The sequence below is a fragment of the Drosophila subpulchrella genome, chromosome 3R (genome assembly GCF_014743375.2).
Source record: "Drosophila subpulchrella strain 33 F10 #4 breed RU33 chromosome 3R, RU_Dsub_v1.1 Primary Assembly, whole genome shotgun sequence".
Taxonomy (NCBI): Eukaryota; Metazoa; Arthropoda; class Insecta; order Diptera; family Drosophilidae; genus Drosophila; species Drosophila subpulchrella.
In genome coordinates, this window is record NC_050609.1 from 9,514,333 (window position 1) to 9,542,101 (window position 27,769).

At 44.2% G+C, this 27,769-nt stretch overlaps 6 protein-coding genes across 9 annotated transcripts; 2 read left to right on the forward strand and 4 right to left on the reverse strand.

Moving 5' to 3' along the window:
* Positions 1 to 1,216: 1,216 nt before the first annotated feature.
* Positions 1,217 to 9,072, forward strand: LOC119545785 (multidrug resistance-associated protein 4). 2 transcript variants are annotated; one of them, XM_037851657.1, is made up of 8 exons: positions 1,217 to 1,411; positions 3,849 to 4,082; positions 4,196 to 4,327; positions 4,384 to 4,568; positions 4,633 to 6,461; positions 6,525 to 7,407; positions 7,471 to 8,167; positions 8,230 to 9,072. In XM_037851657.1, exons 2-8 carry the CDS (start codon positions 3,898 to 3,900, stop codon positions 8,531 to 8,533), a joined length of 4,215 nt encoding a protein of 1,404 aa, XP_037707585.1. In that variant the 5' UTR covers positions 1,217 to 1,411; positions 3,849 to 3,897; the 3' UTR covers positions 8,534 to 9,072. The 2 variants fall into 2 exon arrangements, with proteins under 2 accessions (XP_037707585.1, XP_037707586.1); XM_037851658.1 differs by lacking the exon at positions 1,217 to 1,411 and having other exon boundaries at positions 3,826 to 4,082.
* Positions 9,027 to 14,897, reverse strand: LOC119545784 (serine-rich adhesin for platelets). Of its 2 annotated transcripts, XM_037851656.1 has the most exons (5): positions 14,508 to 14,897; positions 12,837 to 14,443; positions 12,650 to 12,773; positions 10,319 to 12,590; positions 9,027 to 10,252 (listed from the first exon to the last, which is right to left on the reverse strand). In XM_037851656.1, exons 1-5 carry the CDS (start codon positions 14,634 to 14,636, stop codon positions 9,252 to 9,254), a joined length of 5,133 nt encoding a protein of 1,710 aa, XP_037707584.1. In that variant the 5' UTR covers positions 14,637 to 14,897; the 3' UTR covers positions 9,027 to 9,251. The 2 variants fall into 2 exon arrangements, with proteins under 2 accessions (XP_037707584.1, XP_037707583.1); XM_037851655.1 differs by having other exon boundaries at positions 9,027 to 12,590.
* Positions 14,898 to 15,352: 455 nt separating this feature from the next.
* On the reverse strand, positions 15,353 to 15,535 carry LOC119563464. The gene has a single exon (XM_037876872.1). It carries the CDS (start codon positions 15,533 to 15,535, stop codon positions 15,353 to 15,355), a length of 183 nt encoding a protein of 60 aa, XP_037732800.1.
* Positions 15,536 to 15,967: 432 nt separating this feature from the next.
* Positions 15,968 to 17,704, forward strand: LOC119563215. The gene has a single exon (XM_037876512.1). The coding sequence runs from the start codon at positions 16,100 to 16,102 to the stop codon at positions 17,489 to 17,491; it is 1,392 nt and encodes a 463-aa protein (XP_037732440.1). The 5' UTR covers positions 15,968 to 16,099; the 3' UTR covers positions 17,492 to 17,704.
* Positions 17,705 to 17,738: 34 nt separating this feature from the next.
* LOC119563216 (myb-like protein P) lies at positions 17,739 to 19,401 on the reverse strand. The gene is made up of 3 exons (XM_037876513.1): positions 19,102 to 19,401; positions 18,496 to 19,043; positions 17,739 to 18,426 (listed from the first exon to the last, which is right to left on the reverse strand). The coding sequence occupies exons 1-3, from the start codon at positions 19,272 to 19,274 to the stop codon at positions 17,783 to 17,785; spliced, it is 1,365 nt and encodes a 454-aa protein (XP_037732441.1). The 5' UTR covers positions 19,275 to 19,401; the 3' UTR covers positions 17,739 to 17,782.
* Positions 19,402 to 21,074: 1,673 nt separating this feature from the next.
* LOC119549840 (tropomyosin-2) lies at positions 21,075 to 26,509 on the reverse strand. 2 transcript variants are annotated; one of them, XR_005219432.1, is made up of 5 exons: positions 26,360 to 26,509; positions 23,452 to 24,096; positions 22,863 to 23,040; positions 22,155 to 22,557; positions 21,075 to 21,523 (listed from the first exon to the last, which is right to left on the reverse strand). XR_005219432.1 is itself a non-coding variant. In XM_037858139.1 (4 exons), the coding sequence occupies exons 2-4, from the start codon at positions 24,043 to 24,045 to the stop codon at positions 21,441 to 21,443; spliced, it is 855 nt and encodes a 284-aa protein (XP_037714067.1). In that variant the 5' UTR covers positions 24,046 to 24,096; positions 26,360 to 26,509; the 3' UTR covers positions 21,075 to 21,440. The 2 variants fall into 2 exon arrangements, 1 of the variants encoding a protein (XP_037714067.1); XM_037858139.1 differs by lacking the exon at positions 22,155 to 22,557.
* Positions 26,510 to 27,769: the final 1,260 nt, after the last annotated feature.

Consider the following 27,769-nt stretch of genomic DNA (forward strand, 5'->3'; position numbering starts at 1 on the left):
GTGGTTGACCTACATCCTGTTACACGGTTTTCGAGAGCGTCGTTGAGTGAAAGAGCGAGCTTTTGGCGCGAGCATAGTTGTTTACATTCTCAGCTATTTTTGGCGCCAAAATAGAACAACTGTTGCCGTTGATGTTTACACAAGTTGACAGGGGGCGGTGATGGGCGTTGTGTCCTTAATGTGAGTGATAAGCAGCTGGAAAAACATATAAAATCGTCTTGACATAATGTGGATAAGAAAAGTATAAATTTTTTTATGTTTTAATAGTTTGATTAATTTTTAACGAATTTGAAACTGAATTTATAATTTTTAACTATTAGACTTGATCTACAAACTTGCATTTTACATGTTTATATTGTATGTCAAAAGCTTTCCGTATTTTACATTTCTGAAGCTTTTGTTCTCTCCCCTTTTTCTCTCTCCAAAGTGTTTGCTTCCCCTTTTTTAAAAGCGTGTGTTTAAATTGACTTTTGCTGATGCTAAAATTTAGATTCTAACTTATAAGAACAAACAAACAAATGGGTTGCCCTTAGCTAAGCAGGATTTTATCTAACCGTAATTCGACAGCAGAAAAACGCTGCGAAGAAAAACGAAAAAGTCTATTATATACCTTACAAATGTCTAGATATATAATAGAATTAGCGAAAAATAAAAAAAAAATATTTAGCGAGCACCAAAAGAACTTGTATAACTTGTATCGCCCCATTATTGTTACAATTATTATAATAGACCCATACTTGATTTAAGTATGGTTCATATTGACATATATAATATAAGTATAATCCATACTTCATAATTAAGTTGCTTGAAATAATACTGCTCAGACAAAATATTAAAAGTAGAGGAATCTTGAGACTAGGACAAAAACTACACATCTCTGAAAATGTTAATCAATCTACTAATGTTTAATCATATTTTTATTTCATTATCCCTTTATGACCAACGGCAACTCTGCGTATGGGTGATATACGTTTAAAATACTTAAAATTAAAAAAAAAAAAAACTATAAGAAAACGAAGTTATTAAAATTTTGAAAATATATAAGTAAAACTGTGCGTTATCGTCCTGTATTATTTTATTCGCACCTAAAACTTTGTAGCGCAGTGTAAAAGAGAGGTTAGCCCAACCCAGTGCTCTCCCGCTTGGTCCGCAACAACTGAGATTCACGCATTACTTTGGCGCTCACTTCCCCAAAAGCTCTCAGTCGGTCCCCAACTTTTGAAAGAGACAAACGTGTGTGGCGCACCTGGGGTCGTTGGTTCCTTGGTTCGTTGGAGTGTGCGTGTATGTGAGTCGGCGTCCTGCACTGGTATTCGTACTATTTCTGCACGTGCTGCTCGGTCGCGACCATTTCGAGTGGTACAATAATAGACAACAGTGGTGGGAACCAATTAACGCTCCGGTAGCGCCTGTAAGTGTTAATCAATTGACTTAATCTAGCGGTGAATTAAAAATTTTGGAGCCCAGCACAATCGCGTAATAAGTGCCGCACAATTATCTCTGTATATACTGTAAATTTGCAAGTGTGTTTGCGCCTTTGACTCTTTGTTTTTGATAGTCTGGGTGCGGGTGCTCAATGCTCAATGTGCTGTTATGTCGCCGTCTGCCGCTGCTGCTGCAATTCTCCCTTCGCATTTGCGTCATTAACCGTTATTAAATTTGGTTTCTACCATTGTAGGCATAGTGTGGAATGTTTTCCATATGCAAAGCTACAGTGGAAACGATTGGAATGCCGGGTTTCCATCAAATAGCCCCACTTTAAGCACCTTTGCTACCACGACCGGCCAACAACCACTTGTTTGGCTGTGGGGTCGCCGATTGGCCCAGTGCTTTTCGTTGTTAGCATGTGTGTGTGCACAGTGGGACCTCAATACCATGAAGAAACCAAATTGATTAGTTGATTAGATTAATATCAAGTCAAATAATGATTTTTGGTTCCACTAACTGTAGCTCCTTATTTTATAAACGTTTTTTAGTAACTCCTGGTGCTTCTTTTGTATTAAGGACCAACTCTTTAAAAACAAGAACGTAAGAAAGGAAGATTTTCCAGTGTTTGAATAACTTAATAACAAAAATAATTGAATGATATACATTTTTTTTATCTTCTATATTTTTTAACAGTACTGCTAAGTGCTAGGCACTACTTAAATTTAAAATTTAAATTACTTTACTTTCAATTTTTTTTTTTTATTTACTTTCAGTTTTCCAAGTTTCACTTTAAATGACTCTGCGATATCGTCTAATAAATTAATCACTGTTTAACAATCTGTTGCCACATTCGTTCACCAAAGTTATCTTTATGCTGGTGTGCGTATGTCTGTGTTTATTTAGCGTGTTTATAAATTAAATTTCGTTTGAAAAATGTATGAAACGAGAAACGTCGTATGGCTTGTTACAGTTGTTGCTTACAAAACTCGTTCTAAACAATTGAAATAATATTAAAAACAAGCCACAGGCAGAAATAATTACAATAAATAATTGTAGGCACAAGCAGAGATAATAGAGATAAAAAAAATGAGGGCCGTTTTTAGCTCATTTGAAATGGTGCTATCTCAGACAATGTTTATCAGTTCCAAACTTTGTAAATAGCTTTAATTGCGTATATCGAATAGCGGAGATGTATAGCGCGAAGAACTCACTCATTTTTATCTCCTTTCTTATATTCATTGGCATCTTCATATTAATTTATTTGCTGCGCCTAGACAATTTAAATCTATTAAATCGAAAAGGGGTGACGCATTTAAAGGGCGTTGGGTATCTACTTTGTAACATTGTGCAACTGCGGAACATGAACATATCCCGGTCAATCACTTTTGAAGTTTGCTGGAAAAAGTTTTAATTTGAAAAGTGAAATTTCCGCTGCTAATAACTGGGTCATAGCATTCAACAGCGGCTCATAACCTTCGTACAAAACGTTTATATTTACTAGAACAAAATACGTGCCTTAATGCCGGTCTTGCTTATCTGAGGTCTCTGGACTTTTGCTTACCAATTAATAAACATTATGATTATTGTCATACGAAGATGTGCAAATGCCGTGTGCATCACAAATGCGTTTTGATTTACGCGAGTCGTGTCTTACGCTATCAGTACAAGACACAGCAAATAGCTTAAGTATTATAAGCTAACGACCGATATCGTGGACTGACCCTTGTCTAGTCAATGCGGAGCAATGTTCGAGCGACGCTTTCTTTATAAGCCCACAATTATACTTTATATAACCCATATTTATACTTTACAAACCCAAACAAATACACTTTTTATCCCTAAAAGAAAGGAATCTTAGAAATCTTTCCATTTCCAAAAAACCTTAGTCACACGTTAAGTTTATCAGACAAGTATAGATAAAGACCCTAGTTTATGGTAACCTATTAAAAAATGACAACTTTTTTATTTCCCTTAGTTTCTTATTTTTATGATTACAACGTCATTTTGTTGTGTGGAAACTGCCTTTATTGGTCAAGGTCCCTGCTGATAAGGAAGTAGCTCTGACTAGACTATATGAATAGTCTGCCTGTTTCATTTGACTCTATCATTTAGACATGTGAATGCGAGAGAATACAGTAAACATTTCATATACGCAAATCAAATACGGAAACAGAGAAATTGTTTTTAAAATTTATTATGTTTTATTATACTGTCATTATTAATTTACATTAAAATAATAATTAAAATAAAAGGATTTAACTTTTATCTCACATCTGAATAAAGGCCTTCAAATGTTATAAAACCAAAGTTTTCGGTAATAATTGTTCACTCGTAGTCACGTATTCTTATCTTTAAGCCAATAACATTGGAGGTCTTAAATATTTAACATGAGTTTAGTTATAGTTTGTTTGCGATTGCAGGTAGACGTAGAATTAGATCTTGACGGGAGCTATCTATCCATATGATAGAATGGATAGTAGCGCCAAACCCAAGCGCAAAAACCCGCGCCAAGATGCCAATATTATATCACAATTAATATTTGCCTGGGCGATTCCATTATTGTATCGGGGATCCCGTAGAGGCCTTAATACAGATGACCTGACGGAATGTCTCAAGAATGATCGATCTGAACAGCTGGGCGACCGCTTAGAGGAGTAAGTATTGGAAATACACATATGTATCCCATATCCGGTGACAAGTAACACAACGAAATTGAAAATATTTACATATTTCTTAGAACATTGTATTAAAGAAAAATATTTTTCAGTCAATGGTTTAAGGAACTGGAACGATCCCATCGGAAGAAACAGAAGCCTCACCTCAGAAATGCTCTGTTTCGCTGCTTTCTATGGCCTACGATCATAAATGGCCTCATTTGCTTAATCTACATAGTGATCAAGTGAGTGTGAAGTGTAATAATACCCGGCTTATCTGTTAATGCTACTCCATTCCTAGGACCTTGATTCCAGCTGTTCTGGCGCAGTTGTTGATTCAGTTTCAAAGAGCCAATGTTGCGGAAGTTGGGGTTGTCGAAGTCAAAGATTTGTCAATATCGGATTCCCTGAATCGCACTGCTCGCTCGATAGGAAGATATGTGATGAGTCAGGCTGTCGCCGATGCTAGCGGATCAGCAGGAGATGGTAAGACGATACTGAATATCTTAGGTTGCTGATAATATTTATTATTAAATCAAACATATTTCAGTCTACTCCCCTAATTCCTTGGATAAGGGAGATCCCCTTAAGGAGCCCATTCAACCTGCAACAGAGGAAATAGACCACAATGCAACGATTGTGCGAAGTATACTGGATCAGACTACTGACTACATGTGGAATGATACATATAGCTTGGGTGCCCTTCTGGTGACCTCGACGCTTTTCTGCTGCTTCCTGCTGCACCACGTCGATCTTCGCCAGCGCCTGATGGGAGCTCGGATGCGAATTGCCTGCTGTTCGCTAATCTACCGGAAAACCCTTCGCCTCTCGATGAAAACGGCTGGCCAGACACCGGCTGGTTACCTAATCAACCTGCTCTCGAATGACGTGAATCGCCTGGACTATGGTTTTATTTTCATGCACTGGATCTGGATAATGCCGCTGCAGGCGATGCTCACGTGCTACCTGATTTGGCTGAACATTGGCATACCGGCGATTGTGGGAGTAGTGGGATTGCTACTGAAAACGATACCCGTGCAAACGGCCTTGAGCAAGGTAACCTCGGTGCTGCGCATGAGGATTGCGGAGCGGACGGACGCGAGGGTGGGCATCATGAATGAGCTGGTGCAGGGCATTCAGGTGATCAAGATGTACGCCTGGGAGAAACCCTTTCAGGCGGTGGTGGCCGAAGCTCGGCGCCGCGAAATCAAACAGATTCGCTATGCATCCTACCTGCGAGGCTTCTACCTCAGCACCATGGTGTTCACGGAGCGATCCACGCTGTATATCACCCTGGCAGCGGCTGCTCTAATGGGACAGACCATTACCGCCGATTTTGTGTTCTCCGCAGCCAGTTACTATAACATCCTGCAACTGGTGGCCGCCATTTGGTATCCTCTTGCTGTAAGCTTTGGAGCAGAGGCCCTGGTCTCTTTGCGTCGGATTCAGGATTTCCTTTTGCTCGAGGGACGTGAGGAGCGGACGCAGGGATTAACCCACAAGCAAGATCAGGATGGCGGAGACTCAAGAGCTGTAACCATCAAGGATATCAATGCCAGTTGGGATATTGAGAAGCCCCAGAAGACTCTGCAAAGCATTAATCTCCAGATTGAGAAGGGGCAATTGTGTGCGGTGATTGGACCCGTGGGTGCTGGAAAGAGTTCCATCCTCCAGTTGCTCCTGGGTGAACTACCGGTCATCGATGGTGGAGTAGTGATCCAGGGAGACCTTTCCTATGCAGCCCAGGAACCTTGGCTTTTTACGGGGTCCGTTCGAAATAACATTCTGTTTGGCGAGGAGTATGAGAGGAAACGCTACCAGGAGGTAACCCGATGCTGTGCCCTCGCCACGGATTTCCAACAGCTGCCAAATGGAGACAAAACTGTGGTCGGGGAGCGAGGAGCATCCCTGTCTGGAGGTCAAAGAGCCCGCATTAGCTTGGCTCGAGCTGTTTACAAGCAGGCGCAAATTTATCTGATGGATGATCCGCTAAGTGCCGTGGATGCCCACGTGGGCAAGCATCTGTTCGATGAGGTGATTGGACCCAGAGGCCGCCTGGCTCAGCTGAAGGCCACTCGCATACTGGTGACCCATCAGGTGCACTTCCTCTCCGAGGCCGATATCATTGTGATTGTGGATCAGGGCAGGATTTTGAGGCAGGGCACCTACCAGGAGTTGGTCAACAGTGATCTGGATTTCGCAAAGCTGCTCGAGCGACCCAAGGAGGAGGATGAGGCGGAAAACAGTCACCAGCAATCATCCACGCTAAGTGCATATTCAGTAGAAAGCGACGACGAGGACATACCCTTTATCGATGGCGAAAAAGATGGGTATCAGCAGTTGAGAAAGCAGAGTAACTCGGTTCATGGCAGCAAATCGGTGGGTTTTATATTTTCTTGGTTATTCCTTATCAACTGCTAATTTACCTGATAACCTGTTTAGTTGGATAGTGCGCAGCTGGATGAAGAAGTGGATGAGGATGCTCTGGCCGAGGCCCAAGCCTCGGGTGGCATATCACCCCGCGTTTGGTACGAGTACTTCCATGCGGGCAGCACTCTCCTGAGCTTCAGCTTCATGGTGTTCGTGATGATCATGTCCCAGGTGGTGTGCAGTAGTTCGGATTACTTTGCCAACATCTGGACACAGCAGGAGCACCAGCGATCACAGGGAGAGGCCACCAGCTTCACCACCTTCGAGTGCATGTACATCTACGGAGGTCTGATCATTGCTGTGGTGATCATGTCCACTTTCCGCGGATTTCTGTTCTTCAAGATCTGTATGCATGCCTCTAAAGTGCTGCACGATCGCATGTTCGCCTGCATCCTGCACGCTACCATGAGATTCTTTGACACCACTCCCTCGGGCAGGATTCTGAATCGTTTCTCCAAGGATATGGGCGCCATCGATGAGTTGCTTCCACGGGCCATGATGGACTTTATCCAGATTGCCCTGGTTATGTTTGGTATTCTGATTGTGATTAGTATCCTGAATCCCGTTCTGGTGGCTGCCATGCTGGTGGTGGCCGTTGTGGATATACTCATCTTGAAGTTGTACCTGCGACCGTCTCAGGATCTCAAGCGATTGGAGGGCATCTGCCGTAGTCCTGTTTTCTCCCATCTGAGTGCATCCCTCTCCGGTTTGGCCATCATTCGATCCCGCCAGTTGCAGGAAGTGGTGGCCAAGGAGTTTGATTTGCTGCAGGATGTGCACAGCAGCGTGTGGCAACTGACCATGGCGGTGAATACGGCTTTGGGCTTGTGGCTGGATTGTGTCAGCTGTGTCTTCCTCACCGCAGTTACCTTCAGTTTCATCATCTCCAGTGAATGTGAGTTCAGGATTTTATTGATTAGGTTAGAGCTTAATCACTATCTGTACTTTATCCTTTCAGCAACATACAGTGGCAACGTGGGTTTGGCCATTGCCCAGGCCATGATCTTGACCGGAATGGTGCAGTATGGAGTGCGCCAGGTGGCAGAGTCCTTGCAGCAGATGACCAGCGTGGAGCGTGTTCTGCAATACACCGAACTGGAACAGGAGCCGGCGCAGAGCGAGAAGACTCCACCGTTGCTGTGGCCAACTCGTGGACAGGTGGAGTTCCGCAACATGAGCTGTCGCTACGATCCCAATGGATCGCCGATACTAAAGAACCTTAATCTCGTCATCGAGGCGGGCTGGAAGGTGGGCATTGTTGGACGTACAGGAGCCGGAAAGTCATCGCTGATAGGAGCTCTGTTCCGGCTGGCACACATCGAGGGAGAGATACTCATCGATGGAATAGAGACAGGATCGATTTCATTGGAGATCCTTCGCACCCGCATCTCGATTATTCCCCAAGATCCCGTACTGTTTTCGGCCACCATCCGCTACAACCTGGATCCCTTCGAGCGGTACACGGATGCCGAGCTATGGGGCGCTTTGGAGGATGTGGAGCTGCGGGGTGCTATTCCCGGCCTGGATTACATGGTCACGGAGAGGGGCAGCAACTTCAGCGTGGGCCAGCGGCAGTTGCTCTGCCTGGCGAGAGCCATTCTGCGAAACAACAAGGTTCTGGTGCTCGACGAGGCCACGGCCAATGTAGATCCACAGTGAGTTTTTCAAGGGGATGTACTACTCCACAGAACTAATGTATACCCATCTAATCCTTTAGAACCGACGCCCTAATCCAGCGCACCATCCGCATCAAGTTCAAGCAATGCACGGTGCTCACCGTGGCCCACCGACTCCACACAGTTATGGATTCGGATCGGATTATCGTGATGGATGCTGGCGTGGCAGTGGAATTTGATGTACCGTATCTGCTGTTGAAGAAGTCACAAGGACATCTCCGGCAAATGGTGGAGGCCACGGGCGGAGAGGCGGAAGCCCTGAAAAAGACGGCCAGTGACAGTCACAAGAGGATGCAGAGGGAGCGGGACGAGAGAGATCGCGAGGAAGACGAAGGACGGGAGTGAGAAGCGGTAACACATCGATGCGTCCATCGGAAATCGCATTTACCCAAATCTGGTGCTTTTAATGTCTCAAGGTTGCAGCTGTTGGGCTCCCTGATGAAACAGAGCATTGTCCAAAATGAAAGCCGAACCAAAATGATTTTCCTTTACACACACACATCACATACACACTTTTTATGTTTTCAATGGTTCATGTACTTAGTCTTGTTAAGTTTGTAAACGAAAAGTCTAGATGTGCTGCCTTATACGTATTGTACTTAGATGTAATCTCCACACCAGGGACTGCAATGTTAAATGTATGAAAACTTTATTGTAGATTGCCAGTGAAAAGTACGCCAACTCATAACATGACAAATCCTGAAAACATCAGTGGTTTACTCTTTACTTAACCACATATTAGTTAGATCATCCAATATATACTGTATATATATTCTGTACATTACTGCAAGTGATTGTGCATAGTACTGAGCCAAAGTACTTCAAAACACTAGATAGATACTAAATAAATATTTGCCGAGTTTATTAAAATATAAAAAATTTCATAAACATTGGTAATATAATTTAAAGCCTAACATACATATTGAGCAAATTTGATGCGATCGTTTTTGATGGTCATTTTTGGATACATAATTGCAAAGTTTATTAAAATATAAATAATTGTCATAAAAATCAATTATACAATTTCAAATCTAAGTAAACGAAATGAGCAACCGTTATGCGATCATTTTCGAGGTGACTTTCGATGGGTTGTCTTTACACCTGATACTATTTGACCTGAGGATTGGCCAGTTTGATTTGTACTCTGTTTACTTTTTTGTTCATAAGGAATGGGTGGAGTGCCATCTGGATAGTTTACGAGGGAGATGTGACTCTCCCCGGAGAATAGTTGGGTGCCATTGCTGTGAACGGACCCGGATTTCTCTGGAATGGATAGGAACGAACCCACTGGAGTGGAGGTCTTTTGTCTGTCGTTGGTTGCCCCGGTGGCATGGCTTAGACCCACGCCTGGTGTTTGAGTATTGCTGCTGGGCGAGAGTGAGTGCAGGACGGACTTGAGAAAATGACCCCTCAACGATTCATCTGAACTCTCTGAAGTCTCGCCGTTGTGCACTTGGTGTTTGCGAAGCTCCCGAGTAAGGAATTCTCTTAGATTAAGGGATCTTCCTATCTGACTCGCATCCTGCACCGAGGAGTCGTCCTTGGACCTGTAACTGCGTTCCTGACCTCCACGAAGCCTCGATTTTCGTGAAGGCCGTTCCGGCGACGATGTGGTGGTGCTGCTGCACAATTCATCCGCCTGCTGTTGCCTCTGGTGCATGGTGGCATGCCAGCACTGAGCTCTACGCTCGCCATCGCTGGAAAAGTTGCTGCCGGAGAGGGGGTCAATTCCACTCTCGTTGGGTGGATCGTTTCTTACCGGGGCAACGCTTTCCCGCCGCGTGCTGCTGGCCACCTCCTGACCAGTCAATGTGGTGTCAGTCGCATTACCCCGTCGAAATGAGTTCCTCAGTATATTTCGCTGACGCAGTTCTTGCTCTACGTTAAAGGAATCCGAAGAATCCTGCTCGATACTGGCACTGTCAATCAGTTCCCTCTGATCGGCGGGCTGCTTGGCCATTAGTTTCTGCAAGTACTCTCTGCGTTTTGGGAAGTCCTGTATATTATCATTGACCACACGCAGTTGCCGCATCAGTTCTCCCGGTGACAGGGTGGCGTCCTGACCTATCTCCAGGTGGATGCGGGTGCTAGTCATGTTATGGAGATAGGCATTTATGCTAGGAAACTCACGGTAGTCGGCTCCTTCAGTGCGCTGATTAATAGTATGAATCAACTCATTAAATTCACTCTGCAGGCGCTGGCTCTGATCCGCATCCAACCCGGCCAGATCCAACTGGAGTTCCCTGGCATACTGATCAAAACTGGGAAAGGGCTTGGGCACTGGTGTGGCGGCCACAATATGTGATTGTCCCGGCGTTTCCACCTCTGTGATCGTTGACAGCTCGTGCGCCAGATCCTCGGCATTAAGTTGAGGACTGTAGCGCCGAATTGTGGCCGGAGGAGCCTTCACTCGGCCGCGTGCTGTATTGCCCTGCGTTGAGGAATTCAACGAGATTGGTTCAACGTCCACACTAACCTGTCCCTGGGCCGTTATTGGACGCGAGTCCGCGATGCCACTATCCCTGCTGGCTGCTGTGGGTTTATGCTTCTGCAGGGGCAACGCCTCCGATGTGGAAGGCGTTTGGGAATCGCTGCGATCGGACATGGTTCGGCATCTGGTTTGTTGCTGTCCGGTTGGGAGCTCAAAATACTCTGTGGATTGACGCTCGCCATCGCTGTTCGATGTAAGAGTGACCTCCACCAGTCGCTGCTTCTCCTCACGCACCTTAGTGATTAGATCCGTAAGCTCGGCAATCCGCTGGGTGCAGTTCTCGGTGAGCTGCGCGTATCGCTCCATATTCCGGGCAGATGACTCTTCGCTGGTAGACTGCGATTTCGTTTTCTCGGCCACAAAGCGTGATGTGCTTTTGCCACTGACTGCGTCGGTTGGCAGGCTTAAGGATATCCCGCCAGGACTCTTGTTCTTTCCTTTTTGATCTCTTTGTTGTTGCACTTTGTCGTTTGTTGCCTGTCGCTGCTGCCTAACCTTATCTCCCTGAGAAGGCGCCTTTTCCCTTTGTCTCTGCATCATTTGTCTTATTTGCTCTTGCTCCTTCCTATTTGGCTGACATTCTTCAAGGTTCTTGGCCAATCGCTTGTTCCATATCTGATCAAATGCTCGCACACTTTTTTCTTTGTCCTGCGATTGCTGCTCCTTCTGCATCTGCTGCTGACATCGTATTGAGTCCTGCAAATCATTGATAAAGCTGCGATTGTCGGCAATGAAAGTTTGCACTCGTTCTATGCGTTGTTCATTGATTGCAGTCTCATCATCCTGAGTACCATCAGTTCTTTCTGTTTCAGGCTCGACGCAAGGCGTTACGTTTTTCGATGAGTTGATGATCGATGTTGAAGGTGTGGCAACGTAGGAGGAACTCACACCCATTTCATCTATGCTGTGACGGGTCATTCCAAGCAGGCGATTTATATATTGAATAACCAAGGGATGCAATGGTTCGGCTGCAGGAGCCGTCGGAGGAGAAGGCATGGATCCCACTCCCGGATTGAAGCTCTTGTAGCTTACTGGCGGCAGACTGCGATAGGCGGTGGAGTTGGAATCTATTGATATCTGACGATGCTCTTGTGACAAGGATCGCTTTCCGTTTACCTTTTCTGGCTGCTTCTCAGCTTCCTCGCGTTGCGTGCTTTCTGTTGAGCCAAGGGATACTTCCTTTTCGTTTTCGATGTTTGCCGGTTTTGATTTGGCTTTAGATTTACCCCTCGGTACATATTGCTTTACAGTGCCGTCGCTCTTCACTTTGATAATAATCTCCAGTGGCCCGTCGTCCTTTGAGGATGGCTTTGCCTGATCTCCTTCACTGGACTTTTTACTTTTCGTTTCCTTATAAAACTTCCTTAGGCGCTGCTCGAGAATCGCCTCCTTTTGCTGCAGATCTGATTCTCGTTCGTTCAGCGTCTTGGTTCTCTCCGATAGAATATCCGCTCGCTCTTGACGTATATTATCGATCATCTCCTGGGCATTGTCACTCCTCGATCCTACTGCCTCACCCGCCTTCAGCTCCTCCAACAGCTGGACTCGGATCTTTTCGATGCGCTCAAGCAAACTTCGCAATCTCATAGACTTCAGAGAGTTGGACTGCTCGGCCTTAAGGTCGGACCTCAACTGCTTGCTCTGATCATCAACATAGTCGAGAAGGATGGAGCAGCAGCTCTCTGTGCTGCCCAGGTTATCCCGACCCATTTGAACAGGAGGTTCGCCCACATTGAGTGCTGCTGGAGCGGTGGATTTGCTACGAGCCGAGTTTGAAGGAATGGGTTTGGTGCGCACTTCGGGGCATGTGATTATAGCCGGTCGTAGAAGCATCTGTTCCATGGCCTCGTTCATTTTCTGCTCTCGCCTGGCAGCCACATCCGCGAACCGATGGCTCGGTATAATGTTGGCCTGGTGGGGTTTAAATACACATTAGATAGTTGAAGTAGAGTTGTGTTTATATCACTCACATCGCTGGGCAAGAGCTGTGGCTGCTGTTGGGTTAGGGCATCCAGTTTCTCTGTCAATTCCGCACAATCCCGACGCACTTGCTCGCGCTCCAGAGCCTTCTGACCACGATCGTTGCTAATTTTTCTATTTAAAGATATATTTTAATTTAAAATATTTCACAATATGCTACTTAAATCGAACTCTCACCTGAGTTTGTCAAGTTCTTGTTCCCGCAGTTCCCTCAGTTGATTTTCGATGCGAGCATGGTCCATTGCAGTCAGTTGGCCTGCATCCTTCTCATTGCACTGAACAGTTTGCGTTGGTGCATCATAAGTCCGATGGTACTTATTGCCATGATCGTAAAACTGAACGCGTCCAGATTGATTTGCCTTGGGATCCTGCCGCGTGGACATGACAAAAGTGGTTGTGGAGACGGTCGACTGGGTGGCAGTGCTTGGCGGAGCAGTCACAGCGGGAACATGTACAGCTGGCTGATTCGACATCATTTGCTGTGGTGCAAACATCGGATGAGGTTGTTGATATGGTGGTTGCATGGGAAATGGCATTGAATATGGCATCGCATATGGTTGCATCGGCTGTTGGGAATATGGGTGCATATATGGCTGAGGCTGCGGCACAGGATAACAATGGGTCATAGTTGGATTTGGCATGGGTGGCATGTTTTGCTCTGGAATGGGTTGTAGATTCCGTGGAGGCTCTGGTGCTGTCTTATGAATGGCTGTCACTTTGGGAAGAGTTGCTGGGGTCTTAGCCTTCTGAGCCCTTCGAATTCCCGCATCTATAACCTTGGCAGGAGCTGGATTTGATTTTAATTCTGGTCGCTTAGCTGTATGCAGAATGCGTGATGCTGTTGTTGTTTTCTTGGGCGATCCTTTAGTTGCCTTAGTGGGTGATTTTCTGGGCGCTGCAGCTGGCACAGTCTCCTCACGATCTATATTTTTTTTGGGTGATCTTGGCAAAGATTTGGTGGGACTAGGAGGTGGAGATAATGATAATGCATCCCTTTGTCCTGGATCATTTCGTATGGTAGTAGTAGTCTCGGTTCTCCTCACCAAATCGCTGATCTGGGTGAATCTCGGCCGACGCTGGGGTTCCCCACCACACTCACTAGGTCTCACCACATGGCTAAATTTGCGGTTGGTTTGAATGAAACGATCGTTGATATCCAAACCTTCAGGGTTTTTGTGGGTTTCGGAAATGGTTTCATTGATTTCCACGTCAAGGATTACGGGGGGTGTCTTCTGGAGACGCCGGTTGCTGATGGGACTCTCACTGATGAGGATGGATGAGTCGTCCTGGGAGGATTCCCCCTCCTCATCCTCCTCCTCGTCGGTGGTGGCACAACTGCAGCTGGCAGTTCTTTTACGCTTACCCTTGCAGCAGGGTTTATGACAACCGCTGGCCAGTCGGTTCTCCTTGTCCTCCACCAAGGGCGTCTGGGTGCCCGCCGTCGCACGTCCCTCCGAATTCAGATTCATTCCGTTTGTGGCTCTCAACTCCACACTGGTTTTTCCCGATCTTTTCAAGGCCTGCTTGCGGCATTTTTTGATTTTCTCGATTCTCTCCTGTTTCTGCTGCTCGATGCGCTGGTTTTCCTCCTTTGCGGCACGATGGGCGGCGCCCACCTGGAAAATGGCCGAGCGGTAGTCCTGGTGCTTTTTGACCAAAACATGCTCACGCCACGCATTTAGTTCCTTTTGCTTGACCTGCTCTAGTTTGTCGATTTGACGCTTTTTCTCAGCGGCCACCTCCTCGCGGATGTGGCGTGCCAGGTGGTTGGACTTCTCACGCACCTGGTGGGAAATTGGGTCGCGGTCAGTCTTGTAATTACTGCGCAATGGGCTCTGAAGGGCTTACCTGCTGTAAACGGGTTATGCGACGCTGACTCTCGAGATCTTTGCGCACCCGCTCCGGATCGTCCAGTCGGCTGACGGGCCTCCTCAAGTTGGCCCCGAACTTTCCATTTACTGTTACCTGCAGAGCCATCTGCTCTGTCAATATCCAGAATAAATTCGTACAAAAGGCAGCATTTACGCAGCAGTAGAAAGAAAAGCTAGTTTGAGCAGAAAATCAAACAAACAACGTCTTCAAAAATTCCTCCATTGCGTAGTTATCGAAATATCGGTTTAGGCACGAACTGCAGTGTGACCGTAGAAGAATAAAAGATGCCTGTTCAGACAGAGGGTGTTTCTGCAGCAGAGTTTCTGTACTTGGCGTTATGATATTTCTTTGAAAAACACAATATAGTAATACAGAGTACAATGTACATTACAAGCTGCTGAACAGTGAACTAAATAGAAATGACATATCTCTGAATTGGTCACTGTATTGTTAACATTTTTTTAAAATATCGTGGAATTTTTAGTTTAAAACTGTCCTAACTTGGGATGTGGATTTTTCATTGTTAACATAAGCAGTTATTTAACATTGGTAGTATACAACAAGTTATGTTTTTGCTTTTAAAGAGAGCACTGTTATTGATCTTTTCGTCCAATTATCGTTATCGCAATTTTAATCAGCTCTACGCAGTCAGTACATAAGGATGTTTTAGGACCCCTATAAAAAATGTATTTTAATTATCAAATAAAATACGCTCGGACTTTATTTCGAAATGATTTTGAGAATACTTAAAAAGAACAAGAAAAAATATTACTATTTTCTGTTTTTTACTGTGTACCTTTACGTTTAGATTTAAAACTTATTTAGTAAAAGAAGTAAAGTTTTTTGCCGCAAAACGCTTTGGATCCACCTGCACAGGGGTTTGCTGGGACAGATGAAGCGCTAGAGGTACTGTAGGCATCAGAAGCTTCCGTCGTCCATGTTGTTTCGGCCACGGCAAATCCTACAATGCCGCACAGAAGGAAAAGGATGGCGAAGAACTTCATCTTGAGTACTCTGTTTCAACAGTGATAATTCTGTGAAAGAATTTCTCGCTTTTATACTTTTAATTTTCGGTGCATCAAATATTGACACAAGTGCTTGGATGCTGTTTTCGTACCAAATCTCAAGAAAAGAAACAATTGGGCAAACACTGAAAGTTTGTTTGAATGGTGCTTAATAGTGAAAATCCTGTTTTCAGTTGTTTGTCTACAAACACGCGTGTGACTTATAAGCGTGTAGCAGTATTTAGCATTATGTGGATCATTTTTAATTAGTTAATTCTTTATTTTAAAAGCTTAAGAAATAGGAATACTTATTTTTTACTTAATATTTCTCCCATTTTCCATACAAACTTGAGAACGCATAAACGGTCTTAGTTCGCGAAACCTTCTGCGCTTTGGAACTAGTTCCGCCGCCTGTTTTGTTCGCCGCTGAACCATCGACAGCACTTAAAAGAACACTTGGGAAAAACAATAAAAATATTTTGCAAAAATCATGGCGAGCACTGGAAACGTTGTTTGAAAGTCAATCGTTTGGACCGGGTGCCTAGGAGCCACAACAGCCAGCCCATGATGACGACCGACTTCGGGGGCAGCCAGTTCGTGTCCAGCAATCCAAATGCCAGCTGCAGTGCTTCCCGCTGGCTGACGGAGGAGGTCTTCAAGCTGATTGACATTGTCCAACGCGACGAGGCCATCTACAATCCGCGCCACAAGTACTACTTTTGTCGCCCGTACGTGGAGAACTTTTGGCGCGAGGTGGACCTTAAGCTGGAAAAGAATCCAGGCGCCAGTCTGGCCAAGTGGACTAATCTGCGCATCTCTTTTCGGCGCGAGTACACCAACTATCTGGAGGAGAAGGTGCCGCCCTGCTGGTCCTACTTCGACCGTATGTTCTTCCTGCATCCTTATCTGCGCAAGAAGCACCAGCAGTCCAAGTCCCTGGACACCCAGGTGCAGGACGCCCTAGCACACCTCTCCAGCTTGTCCAATCGCATGCAGAGGGAGCGATCGGTGGCCATCCCGGCCAGCAGCAGCAGCGGTGGTGTCCAGCCCACTCCCTCCGCCCACCAGTCACCGCCGGCTCAGCAGCTGGACAACTATCTGGACTACTTTGACGAGGCGGAGCATAACAACTCCGAGCTGGAGGACATCATAGAAGAGGAACAACAGCGGAACAGCCGCTATCACAGCCAGTTGGATAGCAATGACATAAAGTCGGAGTGCGAGGAGCCGGTTGATGAATATGAACAGGAGGCGCACGAGCCGGATGACGATGAGCCGGAGGAACAGGACCCACATAAGATGGCGCCCACTTCTAGTTCCTCGTCGGCGGAGGCTCAGCGTCGTTATGCCAACCAGCAGCCGCACGCCAGTCGAGTGCACTTGGGTCGCTTGCAGATGCGCGCGTACCACGACGAGATGCGGGGAGCGATTCGACCGCGCTCCCAGGAGCTCCAGTCTTCAACGGCAGCTGTGCCCAGCGTGAACTTCCCTTCGCAGCCGGCTGCCCACCCAAACATTTCCTTTGTGCGTCCCACATTTAGCAAGCCAGCGGATCTGGTCAGCACCACAACTCACGCCGGCGGAGGAGGAGTTCCGGGAAATGCCGGGCTATCGGAAGTGGAGCTGCCCACACCTTCAACAGCAGCAGTGGCCACTCCGAATGCACCCAGCAGTAGCAATAGCTACCTGAGTCAACGTCACGGGCACAACCATGTGCATGGAGGACATCAACAGGTGCCGCCGTCTTCGTCGCTTCCTTCCCGCATGGAAGCCAATAACCCGCTAAGCGGATCGGTGTCCAACGGCGGTGTGGAGCTGTGCGACTGCAAGTCCGATCCGGATGCCATGTTTCTGATGAGCTTGCTGCCCGATATACAAAAGCTCAATGGGCGCGATCGCGGCAAGATCAAGATAGCCTTCCAGAACATACTGCAGGACTACCTTTATCCGGACTAGATTTGATCTCTGTGTATACTTTCCGCTTTTAGCAACGGAACCCAGTTCCACTCTCGATCTTGTTTATTTCCTCTGTTAATTTTCGTTGGTTAAATCCCTTAAAGCTTTGCTGTGCAAGAACAAAGTATCCTTAAAACGTTTTGAAAACTATCAGATATGTTTATTAATTGTATAAATATTTATAAATATTTAATGTGTAACACAAGAATAAATTCATTCGAAATTAGTCGATAGATATGGCTAGGTAACTGCGAGTATCACATGAGGATCGGATTGGATTGGATCCCATCCTCACTCGAAAAGCCTTAGCTCACGGGCGATCTTCTTGATCTTGTTGTCTAGCGTCTTGTCCTCGTGCTCGCAGATGTAGTAGTGTCGCGAGGTGCACTCCTGTCCGTAGTACACATAGCTATGCTTCCCGGCATTGTAGCTCAGCCGCAGACAGCGACCCTTGCCCTCGATCTGAACCGTGTTGTTCAGCACATCCTCGCCGGCCACCTCCTCCGCCGCCTTCTCCGAACTGTCTACCAGATTGGCGGCCGTGGAGTTCTCACCCTTCTGGGTCATGGCAATCGATGTTAGATTCATGTTGGGATTCACTGGCTTGGCCGAGTTGGACCAGATCCAGAGGAGTCCCGGGTTCAGACCGCCCAGCCAGTAATCGCGACCCCTGTGGGCGGGTTGGTTTAACAGATAGGCCATGATCTCCTCGTTCTCCGAGACCTTTTCGAACTCGGCCAGGTGCGAGTTGAGACCCTTGCAAGCGGAGTTGGCCGTCTTCCAGTTCACCTGCTGCTGGCTGTTGATGTAGTAGCAGTTGTCGCTGATGCGGGTGAAGTTCGTGGGACAGGGATCCTTCACCTCCTTCTGATTGTTGCCGGCCATGAGGTAGTAGATCAACTGCTCTGAGCGCCGCACACGACTTTCTAGATAATCTGAAAGGGTTTAAGGTTAATGTTTTTCTTTTTTTGGATACTTGAGAAATATCTGATTTCAGCACTTACCCACTCGATATACCAACTTCTCAATGGCTCCCAGCAGATAAAGATCGTTCTCGGAAACAGCTCGGAATGTGGTTGGCTGGCCACCTCCACCGCCTATAGGATGTTGCTGCAGGTGTTGCTGCGGAGCCTGCTGCTGCTGCAGCGGCACAGGTCGCACATGCTGCTGGGGAGGATTACCTCCACCGCCTCCGGTACTGCCACCTATGCCAAAAAGTTGCTGCAAGAAACCAGGTTGCTGGCGTTGCTGCAACTGCTGTTGTTGCTGCTGCTGCTGTTGTTGCTGCTGCATCTGCTGATGTTGCTGGTGCAACATCTGATTGGTCATAGGTCGAAATTGGGGGCTCACAATGGGACTCTGGCTCTCCACGGGCTTTCGCAGATGGGGCTCCAGCTCCACCGCCTCGCCAATCCTCCTGGTTATGTAGATGTTGTTGCCGGGTCGCTTGTAGGCGGATGAGTGATAGTTGAGCGGACCATTCATGCCCATATCCCCACCCATATAGGGCAGGTCTTTGGACTTTCGCTGGCCACTGCTACTGCTACCTTGGCTATAAAATGCGGGGGTGGATTTACTTAATGTTATCTCCTATTGCTTCTTAGACCCACCTCAAGACGTAATCTTCGAGAAACTGCGACCAGCCGGGAGCCTCTGCCTCCGCGAGTGATTCATTGGCGTATCTTTGCCCAGTTTCAACATCGCTGGCATTGCATAAGAGTCCCAGAGCTAGAGTCAGGTAAACAAGGGCTGCAAGCCGGAGTTGTTGGCCAGCCGGCGGCATGATGACACGTAATGTTGACGGATGGGTATGGTTTGGTATATTGCCCCCGCCCCGAACGAAGCACTTGGCGATTCAAGTCGCGCGCTATGCACACACTTTCGATTTCGTTGCGTTTTCCGTGCGGTTAAAGCAGCGTCCGCTTTTCTTAGAGGTCCGTTCGCTTGCGTCGAGCTGAAAACCGCGACTGAAGTCGGCTGAGCTTGACTTTGGGCCTTCAGCCGGTCCAAGCTGGTCTCTCCGTACCGCTCACCACCAATGGCAATGGCCCAGACCCCAGACCCCAGACCTCGGAGCCATTGTTGTTGCTGCCAGCCAGCCGCCGAGAAATGCAAAATTTCACTTTCTCCTTCGGTTGGCTCTTGGCAAATGTAAGTCATTGGGCTTTTCATCGGCATCAGTGTATCTCTCGCAGCTTTTGTGGCCCGACCCAATGTTTGCACTCCATCAAATTGGCCCCAGACTTAGGTAATTGACGGGGCTTATGGGGCTGTCAATTGAAGCGAAAACTAATGGTCTTAAGAAATGGAGTTGGGATGCCTAGTTCATATGGATATGCTCTACTTTTTTGGAAGATATTTCCTGAACTCAACTTCTTAATAAGGCTGTTTTAGCCTATTTTTGAGATTTGAAACAAGATTTCAATCTTGAAAAACAGATTTTAATCTTATCATAAATATGTACATATTTATTCTTCTGTTTCCATTTAAATATACTCTTGTTTTTCGAGAATACATCATAAAAAAACAGAACTGCAGTACCCATTACCCACTTACAGTTTTAATGGTTTTGTCTTTTAAACTGTAGAACGTCCAAGACACGCGAAAAAGTAAAGATAAGCTAAATCCATAGTTTATTAGTTTTGTTATAATAAAAAAGTTTTCTAAGCTTGAAGTGGCATTTTTTCTTTTCCAGTTAATGCCCCACTCTCATGAGATAAACATATCTGCCAGCATTGATACCATCAAGTAAATTATGTAAATAATGACTGGAGCTTTTTAGTGTGCAATTTAACACACCACTTAAAGTTTTAATAACTATTTTATGGCACCACATAGCGAGGGGGCGATCCCCCCAGTGGCCAGATGGGGAATTAAAGATTAATTTATAAGAAAAGAAGACCAGGCGAGTCCATTTGGCCGAGAAAGCAGACCCCCGTGTCGAACTCGGCCTCAACTGGATTATTGATGGTCAAACAGTGAACTGCCCACATCTACTAGAGATCTCACGAATTCACCCTGAAGATACAAATCAATAAATATTATTTCAGGTATTTCTGAACTTTCATTATTCATTGCTTTGACAATTAGCGGATGTTAACGATGTTGCAATGAAGGCCTCGATTTGCGGATCGTGATCCATCGTCGATGAAGTGATGACGCACATCGAACTCGGTTATTTCGGTTCAGCATCCATGGGGTTTCCCAAAAATGCAAGAAATCATTGAAAAAACCAAAACCGACTTTGCATAACCGCCAAGTCCGTCTGAAACCCGAAAATTTCTTACAAATTTCAGCGGAGTTCGCTGACGGGCAAAGAAAATCAGTTTTATGCATCATTGAAAGCAAACATCAAACATATAATTTTTTTTAGCAAAGTTTTTATAAATTTTTTTATACTTTTTTTGTGGGTGTTTTTTGTTTGTTGTGTAATTGTAAGATATAAATTCAAATTGAAGCAGGCTTCTTTCTTAAATTCTTAGATATTTCTCTGTCTCTTTCTCGGGCACTCTCCCTATCTTTTTCTCTCGTATTACCTGACTTCTTAATATTTTTAAACATTGGCTTTAAAAATACAAAATTCGTGTTTTTGGGTTTTTTTTACATTCTGCTACGTTTTACTTTTAGATAATTTTATTTTTTATAAAATAATAGAGTTTCCATTTGCTGTTATCCTTGGCTCTACACAATCTATGCTTGTTGTTGGTTGCTGTTGTTGATCTGGTTGTTGTTGTTATTTATTTATTATGAAATATATAGATTTATAAAGAATTGTATACACAATGGATGTTGTTCTTGGTATCTGAGGCTGCAGTTCTTGTCGCTAGCAAAATCAATCTGAGATATTCGTTTACAATTAGTAGAGTTCCTCGTCGTCTCCATCTTCCTCCGCTGCTGCTCGATGTTGTTGTTTTGGTTTTGGTATTGGTTTCTGGGACTATTGGCCATTTTAGTAGCCAGCCAACTCGGCGAATGTGGAGTCCATCTCGTCGGCCAGGGACTTGTACCTGTCCTTGTTGATGCCCAACTCGTCTGCGGAGTGTAAATTATGGTAAAAATATTAGAAAATGTTCAAAACTCTTGTTTAAGCACACAGCAACACATGAATCGAACACAGAACACTTAAACTTTACACTGTGCGAGTTCTTTAGAGAAAAGATTCTACAGACTTAAGAACGAGGTGTTTCTTATAGATGATATATAGGTTCCACTCTTATCTTTTTAAGTTTATAGATCCTTTAATTGGAGCTTCGGCTCTGATTAGTGACACGCTGTTCTGGCAAGCGTTTCTATTTTATGGATTAGTCAGCGGTTCTGTGCGTGGGCTAGGGCGTTATCTAATGGGTGCTCTACGGGATCTAGCCATGATCTATCCAACCAATCGTTGCAGAAATCCTTGGCTTGTGCGGAAATGAGAGATTCACTCAACCAAGGCCCAGCGAAATCAGCTCGAAACGAATATCATTTAATGACTCGGGACGGGACTTAGACTTATACGGATGATCGACGAGAAGAAGAACAGAGATACACATAGTTTGAGATTGAGTGCTGATCTGAGTGCTGAGATTCTGGGCAGGCGAGACGGGTCAAGAGGTCATGCCACATCAAAACGGGTAAGAATCTGGCATACAATTAACAACAATATGTACATTGATAAATTCACCTGTATTAACTACAGTTGCAACTTGGTTTGGCTTGATCTGAACTTATTTTTACAGTGTACTGGCGTGGGAAACTGGTAGGGAACTGTGGGTGTGGCCACATTCAAGCGAGACTAAACAGATTATTTACAGTGTATGGTGGGTGGTGACAGAAGTGTGTGGGGTGGGTGGGTGTTTGGTAAATACACTGAAACTGTCGGGGGATCTTTAAAGAAATTATAAATATATATAGTAAACTGTGGGGGAGTACTGAAGGTGTGTTGTCTTGTTTGTTTTTCTCTTTGGGAAGGGGCTCTGTGTGAGTTCTGTTTCGATCTTTTTTTTAATATCCAGTAAGTTCGGCAAATGTCTGGTCCAAATCGTCGCAGATTGCTTTGTACTTTTCCTTCTCATTGAAGAGACGGTCTGCAAAAAGCATTTTGTTTGTTGTTCATTTATACAAATATATATGGAGATAATTAAAAGAGGGCGAGAGCGAAATGGGTGGATGTACTATATAACGTCAATTAATGAAAGCAGAGTACTAAGTAAGAGTATTAATATCCGTATGGCGATAAATACAATGCGAGCATTAGTTGAAGCCAGCAATCCGGCTGATCGAGTCGGATCACTTCCTGCGGACAGCATCATCTCTGGCGTCTCGTGGAGAGATGCCTCCTTGGGAGATGGCTGAATGGGTGTTGTGAGGGGGTAAAGACTACGATACATACCCTCTAGCCTGTCGACCTCCTTCTGCAGGCGCTTCACTTGCTTCTCGGCGTGCTCGGCGCGCTGCTCGGCCTCCTTCAACTTGATGGACAGGGTCTTCATCTCGCGCTTGAACTCCTCCACGCGCTGGTTGGCCTTCTCCTCAGACACCTCCAGGGACTTCAGAGAGTTGCCGACAACCTAATTTCATATGTAAACCATATTTTAGAACAGGCAGAAAAAGTTTGATAGAAAAAATGCCAAAATCAAATGTTCCTAATCTAAGAACACGCCCTCTCATTTTTTCGAGATGAAAATATTCTTAAAAAGAAGATAAGCTCTTGAATCTACGTTTTTTCACTTATTCAAGAAAAACGTTATCAAAGTCAATACGATATCACTCTCGACATAGTTTTTCGAAATGAAATAGTCTCGCAAGCCGGTAAAAATTAATCTTAGTTATAAGATCTTGAGATTAAGTGAATTTTCGATAACTTTTGAGAGGTGGTGAAAAGAAGAATTTTCCTTTAAAATAAGAAACCTTTATGGCCCTTATGAGAAAAGTCCAAATGTTCAAAATCTTTTGAACCCTAAGCAACCAGTTTAACCCACCTTCAGCTCCTCCTCCAGCTCCATGATCTTGGACTCGCCGGAGCGGACACGATCCTCAGCCACCTCCAGCTCGTCTTCAACGAAGGCCAGCTTGCGGGAAACCTCGTCGGACTTGGTGTCGGCATCCTCAGCGAGCATACGGGCCTCCTTCAGCTGGTTGGTCAGCTGGTCCATGCGCTCCTCATCCTGCTGGGAGCGGTTCTCCAGCACCTTGCACATACGGTTGTTCTCATCGGCGGACTGGGTGGCCTCCAGCAGCTTCTGTTGGGCGGTGGTCGAGCGCTCCTCGGACTTCTCCAGATCCTCCTCAATCTGTTGCACCTTACGGTTCTGGGTGGCCACCTCGGACTCGGTGGAGGTCAGGAGCTTCTCCTTCTCCTCCAGCTCGGTGTTGGCCTTCTCCAGCTGCTCCTTGGCGGTGACCAGATCGATCTCCACCTGGACGAACTTCTTCTCCAGATCGCGCACCTCCTCGTTCAGTTTGTCGGCGCGGGAGTTGGCATCCTTGGCTTGGTTCTCGCAGGTGTCGGCCTTGTCGATGGCGTTATCCTTCTCAAGCTTCATCGCTTGCATCTTCTTCTTGATGGCGTCCATGGTGTTTGTGTTTTTGTTGTTGGCTTAGGAGAAAGAAAACTGGAAAAAGCACTGTGGCAGGGGATAAGGATTAGATTGGAAGGCTGGTTTTAGAACATAAATATATTGTACTATTTGTGTTTTAAACTGTATGGTATTACTGCAAAGCATGAAAAGTACATTCTTTCTTGTACGTACTAATGTTATTAAATTATTTTCGAATTTTCGGTTTTCTAAAACATTTAATGTAGGTCTCAAGGGAATATATTGTTTTACATTTTCTTTCAATTAAGCTTTTAACCCATCATTATAAAGAAAGGGTTTTAAAAGAGTTATCTCTTCGTAAGTAACGATTTTATTAGATCATAATCTTTTGAACTTAAAACTTTCCGGTTTCTTTTCATAACATTCTTTACAAGGTTCCACTTAACTAAAAGAATATAAATAAACATTTTTCTTTAACCTGCAGTATTTCAATTGACACCTAATTATTTTAGGCTTTCAACGAATGCAATTGAAAATCGGGTTGTTTGAATGTTCCAGGCGTATTCTATATATCAAAGTCTATATCTGTAGATACATATAACTAAATATATATGTACATATATATGTGTGTGCCGTGAATGGGTATCAGTGCAATAAATTTGAAAATTTAAATGTAAACACATTTTGTTTGGCTACGCCGAGCATTTTTAAGATCTCACGTAATTTTCATTTTCCATTTTCAAAACGCCCACTCTGAATCCGAATCCGGATCTGGCGGTGAGCTATATATTTATTTGCTGCACGATTCTGTAGGGTTAAAAATAAACTTTATATGCTTTTGCATGTGAGAAAAAATATCCAGTCCACTCGCATAGGAGAAATGCTTTTTTGGACATTGTGTGCTAAATGTAATTCTAGAGTTTCTCCCTATTATTTCGAAATACACGCACACAAATAGCCACAAAGAGATTGCAATTTGAAAAGTTTTCAATTCTTTGGGGTCATTTGGTGCGTGGGTGTATCTATTCGTGTATCTATGTATGTTGCTTCCACCGAAAGTGGGACAAAGTCATTTATGTTGTAGTTGCTGATATCTTGGAGGTCTTTCGATACTTTAAAGTGTTTTGTTCCCAAAAAGCTATCAGAATAGGCATTGTTGGAAGGAAGATTTATAGGGTAGAGAAAAGATAATCAAGGTGGGTGCTCATACAGTAATATAATAATAAGAAATGTATAATTTTTTCATATCTTCCTGAAGACTTTAATTAATTAATAATAGATTTTAAAGCTTTTTCCTAGCACCTCATCCAATAATTGGTTGTCTGCCAAAAGTACTTAAGTTTTCAATCAGTTCAAAAATATATATCTATAAGAAAGCAAATTTTTTGCCCTTCGAAATCGTTCAAAAATGGCAAGAAAATATTTATTTGTTCTGAAATCCCCAATTTTGTGTGGGTGTCTATGCCATGCATATATGTATCCCCAGACATATACGATATGTATCCACATCTGGGAATCGTCTCAATCTCTAATATTTTCCAAAATATCTCTCTCGCCCATATCTCGAAAACAATCTCAAGGATAAATACCTACAATTTTCGACTGCCTTCGTTTTATGAGATCACATAAAGCTAGAGGGAAAAGCTTTTTCGTCTAAATTTCAGCCAAAGTTAAAAATAAATGGGTAAGTATGTATGTGTGTGTGACAGGCAGGTGTCTGTCTGCAGTTAATTTTAAAGAATTTTCTTCGAGGAAAACTCTATCGGTAGTGTGTGTGTGTGAAAATTGTGCGTGCCAATAGGTGTGTTAAGTGCATATGTATATGTGTCCTATTCGTGTGAAGCTTTCCGAGTGACGCTTATGTGTGTGTGCAAAAAAATTTTCTCTCACACACACAGATATTTGGATGGTATTGGTTCCGTCAGATTTAGTTACAAAATTCCTTATAAGCGAATTTTTAAAATGTCCGAAAAATTATTATAGGCATTCCATTTCGGAATGGTTGAAATAGTTTTTAAAGACTTTTTTGAGGTATGAAATACCATTCTTTCACTTGTTTTAAATTTTCTTCACTTTTTTTTAGATTTTGTAAACTACTTAATCCAGACTGCTCGACACATATACATATGCACATTTATTTTTGATGTATTATTTAAGTTTTCCATATTTTGATTGGGGAAAATTCGAAATATTTAGTTTTCCCTGCATTCGAATGCAATGCACTTTTCACAATTTGTGTATTCACTCGAAAACAGTTGAAAATACCAATTTGGTTAGCTGCAAAGGCGAGCGTTTTAACTATATTATTTTTGAGTTAATTTTTGTCGGGTGAAATCCTGGCGTGACCAACCTTAGCGTTTCAAACACACTATACGCTGTCGAAACCCCGAGAACACTGATGATGACCAAGTTGCTTAGCCCAGAAAGCGACCCCAAGATCCAACGCACACGCACACTGCCACTCGGAAAAACTGAAAAACTCACACACACACAGACAAACTGGCAATCGGAAAATCACACACACACATGAGGCTCACACCAACGCAGTATTGAATAATTTCTCGCCTCAAAAATTTCCCATTAAATATAAATATATATGTGCAAAAGCGCTTTCGAAACTTTGCTCGGCGATCTCAAAAATTTCCCTGAAAATTTCCCCAAAAGCTACGTGCTTCTGCTCTCTCTCGCCTGCATTCTCGTGAAATTTATGCGTTTTTCTTTCTCCTTCTTAAATTTAAATTCAATTTATTTTTTTACTCACAGCACTCTCGGCTGTATCTGTGTATCCGTCAGATACACGGCTAAAAATAGCGACAAGCAGCAAGAGCAAAAGTCTAACAAGATGAAAATCTATTTTCGCTCGGTAAAAAATATTGAGAAATATTTGGAATTTTGATCGGCCAGCGTTTTGGATGCCGTTCTTTTGCTTAGGAAAGTCTCAAATGCGAAGACTGCAAGACAATTGATCCGAAATTTCGAAATCAAGGTGTCCGTTGCAGAGGATTTCTTTAAAAAGATATTAATTGGGCTATATCATAAGAATTTAACCTGTCTTTGATCGCCAATAAATTATAGATATCAAGATCGTAGTATAAACCTTATTTTTCCATAAAACTGTTGGTAAAAAACAGACTTTATTTACTTCGTTAATGTATACGTACATGTTTATGTATATTAATCCTATAATCACAAAATCATAAAACATCCACATAAATATCATAAATAATAACTCTGAACTTTTGCTTATCTTTAATTTCTTTACTGCTTTAATGACGTAACCCAGTTGTGGATAAGGGGTTTTTGTCGTGGGAAGTTTTCTTAATATTTTTGTTGCATACTTTTTGAATACCACATTTCGTATCACTCTTTAACCGAGGGAGAATGTGTCCCCAAAATCTCCCCCTATGGACCCGCGCATGACGTAACCTTATTTTTAAGTATTCTTAAACGATACAACAAATACGCATTTGGTTTTGGGAATGCCGGATGTTTATCAGGCGAGTAGGACCAAATAAAAACGTTTAATGAAAATCTATAGCTACTTTTGCGGTACCCAACATTTTTAGCTTCTGCACATCCCAAGCAGATCTTCTTTCTGCAAAGCCTAGTTATATCAGCCGATCTCTGGTGCGGTGGTAATAATCCTTGTAATATCATATCCACAAAATGTTTATCTTGGATCAACAAAGTATTGATTTTTTCTCAGCTTAGTCCTCGCTATATCGTAGAGGTCGCTAGCAGAAATATCCCGACCCATCGT

Coding starts and splice junctions, on each gene's coding strand:
- LOC119545785 (XM_037851657.1), top strand. CDS start 3,898: ATGGATAGTAGCGCCAAACCCAAGCGCAAAAACCCGCGCCAAGATGCC. Junction 4,569..4,632: donor TAGCGGATCAGCAGGAGATG/GTAAGACGATAC, acceptor AACATATTTCAG/TCTACTCCCCTAATTCCTTG. Junction 8,168..8,229: donor ACGGCCAATGTAGATCCACA/GTGAGTTTTTCA, acceptor CTAATCCTTTAG/AACCGACGCCCTAATCCAGC.
- LOC119563216 (XM_037876513.1), bottom strand. CDS start 19,274: ATGCCGCCGGCTGGCCAACAACTCCGGCTTGCAGCCCTTGTTTACCTG. Junction 19,044..19,101: donor CTCGAAGATTACGTCTTGAG/GTGGGTCTAAGA, acceptor CGCATTTTATAG/CCAAGGTAGCAGTAGCAGTG. Junction 18,427..18,495: donor GAAGTTGGTATATCGAGTGG/GTAAGTGCTGAA, acceptor AAACCCTTTCAG/ATTATCTAGAAAGTCGTGTG.
- LOC119563464 (XM_037876872.1), bottom strand. CDS start 15,535: ATGAAGTTCTTCGCCATCCTTTTCCTTCTGTGCGGCATTGTAGGATTT.
- LOC119563215 (XM_037876512.1), top strand. CDS start 16,100: ATGATGACGACCGACTTCGGGGGCAGCCAGTTCGTGTCCAGCAATCCA.
- LOC119549840 (XM_037858139.1), bottom strand. CDS start 24,045: ATGGACGCCATCAAGAAGAAGATGCAAGCGATGAAGCTTGAGAAGGAT. Junction 23,041..23,451: donor AGCTGGAGGAGGAGCTGAAG/GTGGGTTAAACT, acceptor ATATGAAATTAG/GTTGTCGGCAACTCTCTGAA. Junction 21,524..22,862: donor GGAGGTCGACAGGCTAGAGG/GTATGTATCGTA, acceptor TACACTCCGCAG/ACGAGTTGGGCATCAACAAG.
- LOC119545784 (XM_037851655.1), bottom strand. CDS start 14,636: ATGGCTCTGCAGGTAACAGTAAATGGAAAGTTCGGGGCCAACTTGAGG. Junction 14,444..14,507: donor GCATAACCCGTTTACAGCAG/GTAAGCCCTTCA, acceptor ATTTCCCACCAG/GTGCGTGAGAAGTCCAACCA. Junction 12,774..12,836: donor CAAGAACTTGACAAACTCAG/GTGAGAGTTCGA, acceptor ATCTTTAAATAG/AAAAATTAGCAACGATCGTG.